Raw genomic sequence first — 17,828 nt, forward strand, 5'->3', positions numbered from 1 at the left:
ACAGAGATATATATATATATATATATATATATATATATATATATATATATATATATATATATATATATATATATACACAGTATATATACACACGATGAACCAATATACAAATAAATGTAGAAAGGTTATCAAAAGCATACTGTCCTACAACCAAACACTTCTCCATACAGACACTACATTAAAATCAATGTCCGTGTGTTTGAGGGAGGTCAGGGCTAGCCTTGGTTTTAAAGGTTGTATTTTGGTTGATACTTATATTTTTTCACAGGCTAAATTGTTCTGCTCCAGGCGTGAATTAGTTAATTGTTTCATTGTTCGTGATGGAGTGTGAATTATTTAGGGATGTAAATAATGATTGCTAATTGATTTTTGTTTACTTGGCTGATTCATTTGCAGAATGTATATGGTGCATAGATTTTATGCATCATATATATTGGAATGTGAGGTGTTTCATTGGCTTTTCATTGGTTTGTGATGATATAGATTGTGAGATCAGTTAGGATTATTAAAGGAAATTGATTTTAATATAGTGTCTGTATGGAGAAGTGTTTGGTTGTAGGACAGTATGCTTTTGATAACCCTTCTACATTTATTTGTATATTGGTTCATCGTGTGTATATATACTGTGTATATATATATATATATATATATATATATAGTTGCATGATGAAGCCACTGTACAAATTCATGGGTGAAGGGTGGGTATCGGGCCTGTGTGGCTTAACCCCTTAATCACCTTTGCGGTTATTATCTGATAAGGTGTTTAAGGGGTTAATTGATATCTGAATGTAATTGCAATGTATTGGCTTTGTATTTGATATGTATGTTGTGGGCAAGACAAGGATTTTGCTGGCGACGGACACTTCGTATTGATGAGGTCAGTAGTACTTTATTTATTTGTATATGCTAGTTAATGTTTTTAATAATGGGCAATTAATCTATTATCCATATCTGGATAATAGTTATTTTGCACATTATTGTACTGTAGGTGTTGGGGGGGAGGGTGTATGTATTGAATGTATAGGCCAGGTTTATTTTTTTTACATTCAGGGTTGGTTCCGTGGTTCTGCGTGGGACCTCTGGAGACCACCTGTGGGTTTCCTCGGGTATCCCGAGGGTATCAGGCTGGTGGATCCACGGGTGACACATGCGGGGATGATGATGTGTGGTCCCACTTCTGTGGGGGCACCGCGGACAGTAGTCTGCGGGGATGACGATGTGTGCTCCCACTTCTGTGGGGGCACCGCCGACCCGTAGGTGCGGGGATGATGATGTGTGGTCCCACTTCTGTGGGGGCACCACGGACCCGTAGTGAGCACCCGTGAGTTCCCCAGACCCCCGAGGGAACCACCCGAATCCCCGCAGACACCTGTGGGTCTGACCCGGGGCTCCCAGACATCCGCGGGCCTACCGTGGGGACCCAATTGTGGCCCACGGTGCCCCAAGGAGACCACCTGGGGGGCATGGTGCTGGCGTGATCCACCAGCAGGCCTCCAGAACCTTTGTAAAAAGGGCTGCTGGTAAACTGTAGGTCTGTCCAGGTGCCCCGCCAGCCCACCGGGGACTCGCGTGGGGCTGCGTTATGAACCTTGTATGTAAAAGAATAAATCTTGTATTTATGGGGGGGCACAGGGGGTGGGTAATGTATTTAATAAATAGAATGATGTTTATTGTGGGGCTGTGTATTGTTTTTATTGTGGGTACTGGGGGTGGGGGGGGGTGTTTCCCCAACGGTATGTGGGTAGGCCTCCCTTGTGGGTAGTGGGTGGGTGGTTAGGCCTAACGGGTGGGGGGGTTAGTGTGGGAGGGTATGTAGGCATCCCGAGTGGTGGGTGAGGGTGGGTTAACCCCTTAATGACTGTAGAGGTTAATAACCGCAATGGTGATTAAGGGTTTAGGGGACATTACTTTGTATGTTTTAATTTTTGTCTCTGTTTTACAGCAAGCAGCGGAGGGGCTGTGGGTAGTGGGTAGTGGGTGTGGGTGTGGTTATTTACACGGGATCCCCCTCCCCACATTTACATACAGTACACTGCACTCACAGAAATACAGGCCATGCAGATTTTACTGACACAATAAGGGGAGGGGGGCTTACACAGATTAGTCAAAGCAGGGAAGTTTAGCAGACACAATAGGGGGAGCGGTTTAAACATAGATTACAGTGAAGGCAGGGAAGCTTCACACACAATAGGGGGAGGGTTTTTTACATAGATTACAGTGAAGGCAGGAGGTTTAAAACACACAATAGGGGGAGGGTTTTTTACATAGATTACAGTGAAGGCAGGCAGGTTTAAAACACACAATAACAATATGTATGTCATGTATTTATTGTTTATGTATTTTAAATACACAGGGGGTGTACTGTATGTTGTTTATTGCAATGTTTATTGGGGGCAAATCAAATGTCCCCAATAAACATGCTATTCTGCCTTCATTGCCTTAGCGGCTATGAGCTAAGTTAATGAAGCAGCATTTCTGTATTTTTAATAATATTGTGCAGGAGCAGGGGGTCCCTGAGCATTAATTTCTGGCTCAGGGAACCCCCTGCTCACTGTACAATATTATTAAAATACAGAAATGCTGCTTCATTACCATAGCACATAGCCGCTAAGGTAAGGAACGAGTGTTTATTTATATATGTTTTTTATTTATACTGTACATGTGCAGAGGGTCTCCGGAGCTGAACAGCATTGGTTTCAGGTCCGGGGACACCCTGCTCCCCGAGATACAGGCCCCTTTAGGGGGTGCCGGTATCCCTCTGCTTGGTTTAAAGGCCGCGGTCACGTGATCGGGACCTTAAAACGCAGAGGGATACCGGCACCTCATAAAGGAGGCTGTATCTCGGGGAGCAGGGGGTCCCCCGACCTGAAACCAATGAGGTTCAGCTCCCGAGACCCCCTGCACATCTACACTATAAATAAAAATGTATTTTAAATGTATTTATTTATATTTATTTATTTATTTAGATTTATTTATTTATTTTTTGGCGGCTGCTGTGTGTGATTATTTTTTATTGTGGGTAGTGGGGGTGGGTGAAGGGGGTATTAGCCCCAACGGTGGCTGTTTAGGGCTTGCGGGGGGTAGCGGGAGGGCTTAACCCCTTCATGACCGAAGCGGTATTAACTGCTACGGCCGTGAAGGGGTTAAGTGCACCCGCAACCCCCCTGCAAGTCCTAAACTCACACCAAGGGCCAAATACCCCCCTCACCCACCCCCGCTACCCACAATAAAGCGGGCACGGTGAGTTAACCCCTTCATTGCCTTAGCGGCTATACGCTAAGGTAATGAAGCAGCATTTCTGTATTTTTAATAATATTGTGCAGGAGCAGGGGGTCACCTGAGCATTAATTTCTGGCTCAGGGAACCCCCTGCTCACTGTACAATATTATTAAAATACAGAAATGCTGCTTCGTTACTATAGCACATAGCCGCTAAGGTAAAGAACGATTCTTTATTGATGTGTGTGTTTTATTTATACTGTACATATGCAGAGGGTCTCCGGAGCAGAACCGCTGTGGTTTTAGGTCCAGGGACCCCCTGCTCCCCGAGATACAGGCCCCTTTAGGGGGTGCCGGTATCCCTCTGCTTGGTTTACAGGCCGCGGTCACGTGATCGGGATCTTAAACGCAGAGGGATACCGGCACATCATAAAGGGGGCTGTATCTCGGGGAGCAGGGGGTCCCCCAACCTGAAACCAATGCGGTTCAGCTCCGGAGACCCCCTGCACATCTACACTATAAATAAAAATGTATTTCAAATGTATTTATTTATAGTCATTTATTTATTTAGATTTATTTATTTATTTTTTGGCGGCTGCTGTGTGTGATTATTTTTTATTGTGGGTAGTGGGGGTGGGTGAAGGGGGTATTAGCCCCAACGGTGGCTGTTTAGGGCTTGCGGGGGGTAGCGGGAGGGCTTAACCCCTTCATGACCGAAGCGGTATTAACTGCTACGGCCGTGAAGGGGTTAAGTGCACCCGCAACCCTCCTGCAAGTCCTAAACTCACACCAAGGGCCAAATACCCCCCTCACCCACCCCCGCTACCCACAATAAAGCGGGCACGGTGAGTTAACCCCTTCATTGCCTTAGCGGCTATACGCTAAAGTAATGAAGCAGCATTTCTGTATTTTTAATAATATTGTGCAGGAGCAGGGGGTCACCTGAGCATTAATTTCTGGCTCAGGGAACCCCCTGCTCACTGTACAATATTATTAAAATACAGAAATGCTGCTTCGTTACCATAGCACATAGCCGCTAAAGTAAAGAACGAGTGTTTATTTATATATGTTTTTTATTCATACTGTACATGTTCAGAGGGTCTCCGGAGCAGAACCGCTGTGGGTTTAGGTCCGGGGACCCCCTGCTCCCCGAGATACAGGCCCCTTTAGGGGGTGCCGGTATCCCTCTGCTTGGTTTACAGGCCGCGGTCACGTGATCGGGACCTTTAAATGCAGAGGGATACAGCACCTCATAAAGGGGGCTGTATCTCGGGGAGCAGGGGGTCCCCCGACCTGAAACCAACGCGGTTCAGCTCCGGAGACCCCCTGTACATGTACACTATGAATAAAAATGTACAGTACTGTATGTTAGGGGTTATAGGGGACGGCTTTAAAGACAACAGCTCGCAAACGTCCCCATGCGATTTTATATGGCATTTCAGTATTGCAGCCAGCGGGAATAAAATGCTTAAATCACAGCCGCGAATATAACGCTATATACCCCGGGAGAAAACGACACAAAACCGCACATCACCGGGGTCCTCTGAAATTCGCGGAGCTAGCCAAGTAAGAATAAATTTGGTCGCCAGTGTATACTATAATGGGCATCATATACCATGATATGGATGATGTATCCCTTTAAACATGTTTGGCATTGTGTTTATTTTTGCCCTCCTTGCAATCAGCGCTATGGACCAATGGTTTACTGTATTACTGTAATTGTAGCATGGATTATATCTGTGAGTACCACCACATCCGTGCCTTCTCAATGGTTGTCACAGACGCTGGTGGGTTGCTAGAATATGTGCATTAGATCTAACCCCTGTTGTGTGTGTAGCCCTCCTCTGATCGAGTCATGTTGGCGTTACTTATTTTCTATTGCGCATGCGCGCATGAGTCTATCCAGAGCGCATTCAAGTACAGTCCTTCCCCTTGCAGTCAGGGATTGAGTCACTAGGGAGACATTGCGCATGCGCGCGTGAGTATATACAAACTCACGTGCGGGAGTATATACCATCTGATTACACATGGCGCCCCCCCCCCCCTCCCATCCTGGGAATGTGATCGTGTATTAAGGGTTCATTGCGCACATACGCTGTAATGTAGCAAGAGGCCGTGCGCCCCTACTAACCCCTCCTCTCCCCTCCGGTCCCCACTCTGTAAGAGACACGATCGGGCAGTTGGGGTAAGTAACCCAGACATGGTGAATCACTCACTAACAGGCTGCACTGACTACAGCACAAATGCAGGCAACATGAGTCTTTTCTGGCTGTCAGTTTAACACGTTCGTGCAAGAGTCTATTATGGGCAGTTTCTTTTAATATTGCACCTTGAATATTGCATTTTCATTTTTGCACTTGTACTGACTCAGATCTAGATGTATAAACATGTTTTCTTTTTACTATACGATATGCATGAGTAGCCATGGTTACCAAGACGCAATCAGGGTGCACAGTGACGTCACTATGTGGACAGCATTGGTATAACAGGTGACCAATTAGACAAGGGTTTAGATCAAGTTGTTTCATTGGTGCTGGTCAGTATCAGTTTGCATGATTGGCTGTGACGTGTTGTGGGTTGTACCTGGGATTGTAATTAGGATTTTCTGTGATTGGTTTCAGGTGATTTCATGTATGTTTTTAGGGGTATATATGGGTGCTTGTTTTAGTCTGTTGTGCATTGCCCTGAGGAAGGTCCCGTTGTGAGGACCGAAACGTTGGCGGCCTTGTGTTCCACAATACACTCTTTTGATATCAACCTTGCAGTGTGCTGTCTTCTTTGGTCATCAGGATCCCCTGGTCACCACACGTATATATGCCACCTATGGGACAAGCATCTGCTTCCTGAACTAAACCGTGAGTGCAAATCTCCATACCTTGAGATCACCTACGACATTACGTCATCACGTAGTGTGCTCCTTTACGGCCGGGGAGCACATGCAGTGAATTCAAGGCCAACTCTGATACCAAAACTGTATGTAACTGTGTGTGTGTGTGCATGTGTGTGTGTGTGTGTATATATATATATATATATATATATATATATATATATATATATATATATATATACATACAGTGTCTATATATATATATATTTATATATATACAGTGTTCGACAAACCTATACATTTGCTCGCCCCGGGCGAGTGGATTTAACCCCCGGGCGAGTAAATATTGGCCCAAGCAGCACACGTTTGGTACTAGGTGGCGAGTAGATTTTTTTGTGTGGCGAGTAGATTTTTTGGTGATTTGTCAACCACTGTATATATATATATATATATATATATATATATATATATATATATATATATTTATATATATATAGAGAGAGAGAGAGAGAGAGAGAGAGCGAGAGAGAGAGAGAGAAAGCGAGAGAAAAAGAGAGAGAAAAAGAGAGAGAGAAAGAGAGAGAGAAAGAGAGAGAGAAAGAGAGAGAGAAAGAGAGAGAAAAAGAAAGAAATCTATTCATCATAGCACAGTTGATGATTACACACATTGTTATTGTAATTAAGAGTAAATTTGTTTTTCTCATTTTGATTGCCTAAGCAGCAAGTAAAGTTTCGATTCCTGTGAAAAGAGGGTATCTTAGACAAAGAATCTCAGCCAATTATTGTAACAAATTTCTTGTGGGAGAAAAACAAGGCGTATAAATGTTCGGTTGTATTCTAACCTCGGAAAATACCGCAAAGATAACATGTAACTTTTCACACATTCAGCAGACATCCTTATGCTTTCAACTTAGACACTGTGCACTTGAAGAGAGAAGAAATGGCAGGACCTTCCACATTGCACAGCCATCCACGTAAATCATACAAATTTTTGATTTAAGAAGCAATCGAGTCAACGCCACAGAAAAAGGCTGCCGTGGGGGAAATCTATGACTTGATCCAAAACAAATATCCATGCTACCAAGAAACAGCCAATCAAAGACATTTTTAAAACTTCTGTACGTTTCACTTTATCCGCAAATGAATGTTTTGAGCATGTTCCACATCGTCAAGCTCAACGATATGGCTGCTGGAAGGTTGCTGCATCATTTAAACTTACCATGGAACATGGAACATATCTGCTGTTAAATAGCATATTTTTGCCTAATGCCAGTTACATAGAAGCCTCACATACTGTCGCATCTGCTGATATACCTGCACCGTCCATTCCTCTCGACGAGATGCAAGATGGACATAACTACTATGATATGTTTCAAAACGTATATGGCCAATACGAATGTAGAGGTGAAAACAACCAACAACTGTATGTACCTCCGGATGTCTTGTTTCAAGAAGCCACTGCAGATCCATATGACGGCCTCACGGAGATGTGTCTGAATCAGGATTCAACGGTTGGCTCAACCATGGATGATACTGTTGTGCCTTCCTGGAGCGATTTGTTGCAGCCAAATCAGTTTTGACTTCTACAATAATGGTAAATACACATTCCATTATGCCTTGACTCAAATTATATATGTTACAAATATTATAACATAATCTGCATAATATACACAATTTGTTAGCCAAATGAGTGGATACAGCGAAACATTGCAGACAGCCTTAAATGGAGCGTTCACAAATAGATTATTTCCTATAACAATAGACTACATGACGAACCAAGAGTACACATTGGTGACGGAGTCATAAATCATTCATTATTATCGATTTGAAACCATCTTTTCTAAATGTTACACTAACTGTAACACACACACACACCTCATTGTTTAGCATTCAACATGTGATGTGGGAACGTGATCATGTCCCAAGGCGTACTTAAAAAGGTTACCGATGCAAGCCCACCCCCCCCCCCAACCGACGTGCGCACGTGAAAAAGAATTGGCTGTGCCCGTAGCTTATTGTTACGGTCAGTGCAGTGTGTCATGCGCGCGTGTCGGGGAGGCGGTGCATGCACAGCGCTGGAGGCTAATGTTCATTCAGTGGGAGGGGTGTTTGCGTGCATTTCATGTTGCCTTCACATGACGTCACACGTAGTTTGTTCGCTCATTGGCTGATCGTCCGTTTTGGCCGTGGGCACACGTCCGTTTACAAAGTTTAGATATGTACGTGTGTAGAAGTGAATTTGTTTCGCTTCCATATCATAACTGTCAGCCATGATATGCGTACTGCTAGCAGCACCATGGAGGGACATGTATTGAACGCGCACACATCGTTATGAGCATACGCTAAGAGTTAGTCCACACATTAGTGACGTGTGCGCGCAACAGACGTTGTGCGCTCACATTATTATGTATGCAGGCACCGGAACAAACATATCAGTAGTAATGTGAACATGGCATTTGAAACATGAGATAGTTCTATATCTTTACTTTGATCCTTGCAGTTTAAACATATACGTTACTTATGCGTGAATATCCACAATCATATAGAGATGTGTTAAGTTTTGTCATGCTGAAACATAGATAAATGTGCAATCTTTGAACATCATGTGTTTTCTGTATTTCACAGATGTCGAGGATGAATACATGGGACCAATGTATGATTTCAGCTGGGCCAAAAGTTATATTACATGATTGTGACGACTAGCGAACAACAATTATAATAAATATGTAACAATGCTTGCAATGATTGGTGCGCATATTAACAATCACTACATAATGTTATCCTATAGTGCAAATATTTACTATGCACTTAATTATCATAATGATGTTGCTAAGCACTGAAGTTAGAACTTATATTGATATTTTTTTATTTTCTACTAACATTATATGTATTGCCATGTGATATATGCAACCATCATTATCACTCAGTAAACACATTAATCTACTATATATTATAATCTCACGTGTGACTTGTCAAAGAATGTAAATGCTACATAACAACTCGTAGACATTGTATCTGAACGTACACAATAACAATAGGGAGGTGATAGAAACTTTTTAGTCGTGTGAATGTTATATTATCACCTAGGTTGTAGTGCTAACCTAACATGCATGAGATAATGAATGTTATGTACACTGGCGACACACTTTATTCGAGCTCGGCTAGTCCCACGAATTCGGGTATACCCGGGTGTATTGAGGTTTGTGACTGTTTTCTGCCCGAGTGCATTGAGGTATTTTCCAGGCAGGGATTAAAGCATTTTATTCCCCCTGGCTGCAATACTGCACAGTATATATATATATACTGCATTACAATTCATGAATTTATGCCATCTGGTAGACACGCGAAGCATTGCAGCCTATTAAATCCTAATCATTATCATTTAACAGATCAGCCGCCCATCAGCCAGGCATGAACCCAGGCAGGGAAGGCAAACACAACGAGGCTTGTCAGAGGTGAGGAGCGGCGCATTCCAGGTATCTGCCAGGTACATACTGGGTATTTGCTCGAATAAAGTGTGTCGGTGCAGTACAGATCATTAAACCATGAACATTTGTGTGTACATTTCATTCACACGATTAACTATAGTTTAGTGTTATTATTAAACGTTAAACACATACATAGCTAAGTGACGCCGATGATAAAAACAACATTATTATGTAGGTTAATATTATTTCAGGTAGAAATACATGCATCACACAAAAAAAGGAACACACACACACACACGATGTTGATGAAATGTGTGCGTATTTAAATGTATACATCATTTATGTTCATATGTTGACAGTTGTTATAAAGGACCATGATCATTATTATTAAGTAACGTCAATGAAATAAAAATTCACTTAGGAACATTGTCATTGTGTTGAATGATTCTGAACAAAATGTGAATCCAAAGAACTATACTTTGGAATGGTGTTAACATTTTGACAAATGCAACATGTTCGTCAAATCAACACACATCTTTCCCTTATACATTCACATGTGACAATGTATTAATCAACATGAAGATGAAGTGAGAGAATAAATAATGACATACATTGCAATGTTAATGATGTTTACCACATTTGGATCATTTCATACAAACATGCATTGAGTGTTAACATCGCTCATGTGCATGAATGGATGTTGTTACGTTGTAATAATGACATGTTATGTAATGTAGGTAATGATGTTTAAACACACTGTACAATAACCACAAAGTGTAGATAAACGCACGGACACAATACAGAAAGGACATATTTCTATTGTCAGCACTTGTTCATTACGTTCTCTTTAAACATCCTCTAATTATACCTGTATCGAGGTTTGCACATCTTATTACAGATGTGAATTCAAATACATACCATGAGCAGTCCTTGGAGTGATATACCTTGAAAAAGAAAACATCAATGAATAAAAATCATTGTCATGACATGTTAATTAAGGTAACCAACACACAGAAGTGACACTTTTCTATGTGATATAAAACAAAATATAGAAAACGTCAAATATGATCTGAAATACACAATAGGCTACACATCATTGTGACACACATGTCACACTACAAATGAACATTTGTATGTAACCATATTGCACTAGTTATTGGCTATCAACATAGTAGGTTTATTGTTTATGCATATCCAAAAATAGCATGTACAGAAAAGATAGATTTTGTACACATTATTCCCTCACGTACACACAACACCTTTTAGTGGTAAGAAGTAGAATACAACCTGTTGATGAATGACATACCGGTGACATCACATTACGACGTGTCTCCACACCACAGGCTGTTTGCTCAGTGTCAGCTGCTAAATGTACGGGATGCTCCTCCTCCAAGCCCTGACGTATGTCGGTTTCTAAATTATGGCTGAGTGCCAGATTGTGCAAAATGCAACAAGCATATACAATTTCTGACACTTTAGCAGGCTTATATTGAAGTGCCCCACCAGTTCTAACTAAACACCTGAATCTTGTTTTCAGAAGCCCAAATGCCTCTCTATGATGGATCTTGTAGATATATGTGCAACATTATACCTCTCCTCTGCTTCAGATTGAGGGTTTGCCACCGGGGTCAACAGCCACGGCCTAATTCCATATCCTGAGTCACCTATAATCCATTGTGCACAAATATGAAAGAATTTGTGTTAACATTATTACATACAACATTTCATAAAAAAACAAGAGTTGTTTGTTAACACATCATAATATGTACTCACCCACCAGCCAACCAGGTCCAAAATAGCCTTGTTCGAAAGCATGGAAGACTGATGAGTTTCTCAGGATAGAGGAATCGTGACTGGAACCAGGGAATTTTGCTACCACATGCATAATCTTCATTGTGGCATCGCATACCACCTGTACCTTCAGGGAATGGTAGTGCTTACGATTGCGGTAAGCATGCTCACTCTGACTAGGCGGGATCATAGCAACATGGGTGCAATCTATTGCACCCATCACACATGGTATCCCGGCTATGGCATAAAAGCCATTCCTCACTTCCAGCCACTCTGTGGGCTCTGTAGGAAAATGAATATAATTCCTAGTGCGTCTATTCAGTGCACATAGAAACTGGGTAAAGGCCCGCAAGAATGTAGATTGCGAGACTCCGCCCACTATGCAAACATGTTGTCTGGAATGACGCGGAAGCAAGATAATGTAATGAGCACAGCATTTTAACAAGCCCAGGGACTGCAAGACCTCTGGCTGTCACAGAATCTAAATCTACCTGTATCTCTTCATAAAGAGATAAGATTGCTGCTGAACTCAAACGATAACGTCTTATGATCTCCTCCTCACAGATCCCATCTAACATGGTTCTCTCCCTGTACAAACGTGGATAAGGCACAACTTCTCTCCTCTCTCTTCTCCTCTCATCTCCTTGTCCTCTCCCTCGCCCTCTCCCTCTCCCTCTCCCTCTCTGCGTCCCTGTCCCTTCCTTGCCCTGTGACATCCTGTCCCTCAGCTAGCCTCTCCTCCAATAGAATCTTCCTCCGTCTCATGAACAATCGTATCATCTTCAGGTCTGTAGCTGTCAATGCGCAGGTAATTGCCCTCCTTTAAATACCTATGTGATGATGTCACGTGACTTGATGAAGTGCAAGGTGTTACATTAACATATCCAAGTTGTTAACTCCAAATGGGTATACAGTACGAATTAAACGGATTATTTATGTGTGTTCACAAGGCAACCATGATATTTGACAATGATGTAACGTTAAGCTTTGTACAAAAATTTATTCACAAGTATTTATGGAATGTGTGATGCATGTACCACTTCTGAACGCAACACTCAGTCATCTCATTAGGATACAACCATGACATTGACGTTGAAAAACTACGTTACAACATGTATAATTTCGCATGTTATTGTCACATGTTCACATGAACTAATTCTAATGTGCATATGCATAAATTAATGTCATCAGGATACTTGCTATTGATTATGTTTCAATCGTCTAAAAATGAGTAACTGTTATAGATCTGTGTATAACTTAGCATGAACTGATTATAATGCATCGTGTACAATGTAAACATGCAATGTTATTGAGTGTCCAATTGCGGACGTCATAAAAAGAGGGAGGTCACAAACTACATGTAAACATGAAAAAACCGCTACATTTAACTTTGATCATGCGTTACACATTAAAAGCATTCTATAATGTATACCAACATTACTATACACTGGATCTGTTAGATGTGTGAAATCTGTTACATCATATAATAAATTGAAGCACACTTAAGTAACATGTTTCATATTATGTGACCTCTTCCTTTAAGAGTTTACTATAGGAGTTTCCCTTGACACATCATAACATTAAGACTAATGTGACACGCAAAACATCATAACATAGACAAGTACAATGTTCTGCCAATAATAAACGTAAGCGGTGACACGATGAAGTGAATCACATCGACACTGTAATGCCAAGCACGTTTTTATTAGGAGCAATAGAACGTAAACACTCCTATAAAGTTAATATACAAATAGACAGACAGAACCCCTAAATATATCACTCTATTTCAGTGTGATTTGGTGATTTACTTAAAAATAACGTTAATGACAATATCGTTAAAATATTGGGGTTTAAAACAATGATTAAATATGACCAAGTGTTACTAATTCTAATGGATAAGTGTGTCCAAAAGATTGTACAGTGGTGTGTTAATGTGCAGTGTTAGGATGGTTCACTGGCCCTATACCGGTCAATATAGAGAGACCTTTCCCTAGTAGGTGCAGTACTCCTCATGTGTGGTAATGGTCTGGCACTCCAGAGGTTAATTACTGGTAAAGGTGCCGTTTTGCTTTATGTGTTGTACCCTTTAAGCTTAATGCTGTGATAGGGAATTAGCATTCAGGCTACCTAAATAAATAATATAATACATGGCCAGATACTATGTATGCCGTTAGAGGTTTGGGACTATTAAGTCCGTTGGGTCTAATAACAGTCCTTTAATGTGCACGGGTTGAGCCACGCTGACTCCCTAAATCACACTGAGTCAGTGTATGTGAACTCGGGCTCCTCCGCGTGACCATGTATTATATTATTTATTTAGGTAGCCTGAATGCTAATTCCCTATCACAGCATTAAGCTTAAAGGGTACAACACATAAAGCAAAACGGCACCTTTACCAGTAATTAACCTCTGGAGTGCCAGACCATTACCACACATGAGGAGTACTGCACCTACTAGGGAAAGGTCTCTCTATATTGACCGGTATACAACCCTAAAAGGAACAGTACTCAGCTGATAACTCGGTATTCGCATATACAGGAGTTCCAGCAGTGCTATCATACTCACCAGTAATATATCCTCAAATACTAGTATTCACCACAGCCCGGTTATTACACACCTGGGTTGTATATGTACTAAGCACTACATACCTGCTCCTATATACCACCATCTATATAGGGCGGCATCAGTAACACAACAATAGGTGCACTTAGACCTAGATTTGTCTATATCTAATCTATAATGTACTAATAGCTTCATCACTTATACAGCATAGTATAGGTCCTATACAAGAGCACCAGCTAGTATTTCATTACTGGGGCACTACATCTGTGGTCCTAACTGCCGTTATAACAATAGAGAACTCTAGCCCATTCACTCCATATGAGGAACACTAGGGCCAGTGAACCATCCTAACACTGGACATTAACACACCACTGTACAATCTTTTGGACACACTTATCCATTAGAATTAGTAACACTTGGTCATATTTAATCATTGTTTTAAACCTCAATATTTTAACGATATTGTCATTAATAAAGTTATTTTTAAGTAAATCACCAAATCACACTGAAATAGAGTGCTATATTTAGGGGTTCTGTCTGTCTATTTGTATATTAAGTTACATACCCCTTACAGCACCATTTCCCCTGCTCCATAGTCAAGCTGCAGCGGGGGTCAATCATAAGTATATAACTCCTATAAAGTTGTAAGTCCCCGCTCCATTGACTCCATTGATGTAGAGATGAGCTATTTTTTCTAAGTGCTGTCCCGGCAACCTTGCCGATCCTTCTCCCCTCCAACTTGCCAACTTTAGTTGGCGGGACAAATTGCCGTAGAAATCTCAATTTTAGAGTGCCGATCAGCACCAATAAGCTGATCAGGGCTACTAGAATACAGCCGATTTGAAAAAGTGGCGAAAAGTGCAGATAAGTGGGTTATCGGCAGCCGCCTGCCGATAAATTCTTATCGGGAACACAAAATGCCGATTTTGGCCACTGAATAGCAAATGCAAATTTGGCGGGAAAATGCAGATAAAAGCCTTATCGGCGCTTACTGCATGAGGCCCTTAGTGCCATAGATGGGATATTTTTTCGTTGAGCAAAATCGATTAGATCTATTATCCGTCTAGTATTGTCTGCCGCCTGCCTGCCACATATGAACCCTACCTGATCAGGGTGGACCAGCTTTGGCATCACTTTGTTTAATCAGTTAGCCAACAATTTGGAGAAGATTTTAGTGTCCGAATTTATTAGTGATATTGGTCGGTAGCTTTTACAATCTGCTGGGTCCTTCCCTTGTTTATGGATCACCGAGATTGACGCCTGGAGCATCTGGCTAGGTATTGGGGCACCCGCTGGGAAGGAATTGAACAGCTTTAGTAGGTGAGGAGATAGCAATTTCCGGAACTTTTTGTAATACAGATTAGAGAAGCCATCCGGGCCTGGTGCTTTGGATGGCTTCAGTGACTTAATTACCTCTGTCAGCTCCTCACCTGTAAAAATCTTCCTGTAGCGCGTCCCTCTCCTCTCTGCCCAATCTGGGTATGTTAGCCCCCTTCAAGAATGTCTTTAGTTGTGTATGAGTGGTCCCGTTATGGGAGACCTTTGCCCCATCGTAGAGGGTCTCATAATTTTTAAATTCTTCTACAATTTGTTTGGGTTCAGAAGTACCGTTCTTTGTCCGAATTGCCTGAATATGAAAGTTATGGGTTTTGTCTCATAAGTTTATTGGCAAGCGGGGTATCTGGCTTGTTCGCTTTTTCATAAAATTTCCGTTTAGACCAAGTCAACTCTTTCTCAGCTCGGGAGGACATCAGTAGGTTTAGTTTTGTTTTTGTATCAAGCCAGGCCTTCAGGGTCTGAGCTTGTTTATCTTTTTTATGTAGGGCGGATAGGACTGCCAATTCCGATTGCAGATTTTTGATCTTACTGTCCTTTTCTTTTTTCCGCCTACTTGCTATCCCTATGAGCTCACCTCGCATTGTCGCCTTATGGGCCTCCCATAGGGTGGATTGTGATGACACACTACCTATGTTTTCATGGAAATAGTCCCTGATTCTATCCCCCACTTTTAGTTCAATCTCTGGGATTTTGATCAATAACTCGTTGAGTTTCCAAGTCGCTCCTGGCCTGTCTAGCCCAAAATCAGTGCACCGCAGCTCCACTGGTGCATGATCTGACCATGAAATATCATGGATTCCCGTGTGGGAGATCTGCGAAACCATACTATTGGACACAAAGAGGTAGTCTATCCTGCTGTAACGGTCATGTGGGTGCGAATAGAATGTAAACTCCTTCTCACCCTGGTGCTGTTCACGCCAAATGTCTACTAATCTATTCGCCCTCAGGCCTCGGATCCAAGCGGCTCTATCCTTCAGACTTTTACGGCCTCCTGGGGTGCATCTGTCTATGATCGGGTCTAAGGTTTGGTTAAAATCACCTCCAAGTACTACGCTGCCTTTTGCCACCTTGCTCAGGGTTGTAAAGAATCTATCCATGAAGGTGTCCTCCTGATCACTGGGCGCATAGACGTTCGCCAGTGTGATGGGTCGCCCATGTATCTCGCCCACCACAATGATGAACCGCCCATTTTTATCTATTTTAGTTAACTTGATATCTAGCGCTAAGCAGTTGTGTATTAGGATTGCTACCCCTTTTTTCTTTTTATTGGCTACGGCTGAAACCCATTGCTGGTACCTGTTATCTATGTATTTCGGGGAGCTATCTTTAGAAAAATGCGTCTCTTGTAATAAAATGATGTCGAGGTCTATTTTTTTTATAATCATTCATGGCCATTCTCTGTTTGTGGGGCTGTTGAACCCCTTGATATTATGGGAGATTATTGTAATGTTCCTACCCATTTGTGGTGTCTGAGGTCTTCTCTTGCCTGTGGGCTTGTATGGAGATCCACAAATCTCCGCGTCCCTCTCTCTGTCTCGGGTCCCATCTCTTCCTTCCTGTGCTCTTCGGTTGTGCGGGGGAGAAACAAAGGGATACACATAGGGGAAACATTGAAAGGACAACACATATACAAATAAAACAGTTGGTGGGCAACCAGGGTTGAACCCCTGTAGCCACCCTGCCTGCCCCTCCTGGGTTTCCGGTCTGGACTCCATTTTGGGTGGTCTTCAGTCCTCTCACAGAGCCCAATTCTACCGGTCCAGTGGGGTCTTTCATGAGCCACCTGGGGACTGTCCCCCAGGTACCCATGTGGAGTCCCATGACGATGGCGGGCGTGGAACCACCTCTCCTCTCCCCCCGCCATGAGCAATACGTTATAAGAAAACAACAAAAACAACATCCACTTTATTGAGCTCCAAAGAACTCAGCGCTCCCTATTTGCGCCCTAGCACTGGGACCTGAGCCCCTCTTTCGCAGGTGTTTGCAGCTGGCCCTTCTTTTCTGCTTGTGTTTACCTGCCTACTCTTACCCCTGGCCCCTTATATCTTCTTTCTTATCTCTGAAGTGTGGCTCCATCGTGCTTTTCTTTTTGTAAGAGGATGCTTAACTGCTCATGTACTACTGAGCCCTCATTGGCCTAGGGGCCTGCTATCAGTATTTCTTAGTCTATCTTATCTGGGGTACCCGCATCCTAGCCAGTATTTCCCCGGCTTGCATGACAATGTCGCTTTCTTACCCCCAGCCCTCTAGGTTCTGTGCGCCCTTCGCTTATGTCCCTCAACATTTCAATCTCTGATCCTCCCATCTCCTGACCCCAGCCTTTTGCCTGTCGTGCCCCTTGGCTGTGTGCGGTAACCCCCCACCCCCTGGACCCCCTTATAGCTCCTTTGCCGCTCTGACCTAGTTCAGAGGCAGCCTTGCCGTTCCAGGATGTTGGTGCGCTAACCTAACTACGCTACGTGATCGCTACCTGTTTGTGTCCTCGGGCCCCTGCCATAGCTGGTTTGCTTTATGGCTCCTGGTTGCTGTGACTGTCTGGGTCGCGCCTCCATGACGCGAACCCTGCTGCTGCTGCTGCTAACTTCCGGCGTGGGTCGCGATGTGCCTCTACCAAGATGGCCGCCTGGCCATATCCGGTGACGTTCTTCCGGTCTCCGCCATTTT

The 17,828-nt window shown here is 42.7% G+C and overlaps 1 protein-coding gene across 3 annotated transcripts in view; it reads left to right on the forward strand.

Annotated features, from left to right (window-relative positions):
* The window catches only part of PKD2L2 (polycystin 2 like 2, transient receptor potential cation channel), a 1,160,187-nt gene that overhangs the window by 1,042,693 nt on the left and 99,666 nt on the right, over positions 1–17,828 (forward strand). The window contains exon 14 of one of the 3 annotated variants that reach the window (XM_075601559.1): positions 6,008–6,124. The exons of the other annotated variants lie outside the window; for them this stretch is intronic. Within the exon in view, the coding sequence (XP_075457674.1) occupies positions 6,008–6,070 (63 nt within the window). The 3' untranslated portion in view covers positions 6,071–6,124. Of the gene's footprint in view, positions 1–6,007; positions 6,125–17,828 lie in introns of those variants that run through there. 3 annotated transcript variants of the gene reach the window in all.

The sequence above is a fragment of the Ascaphus truei genome, chromosome 5, assembly GCF_040206685.1.
Source record: "Ascaphus truei isolate aAscTru1 chromosome 5, aAscTru1.hap1, whole genome shotgun sequence".
Classification (NCBI taxonomy): Eukaryota; Metazoa; Chordata; class Amphibia; order Anura; family Ascaphidae; genus Ascaphus; species Ascaphus truei.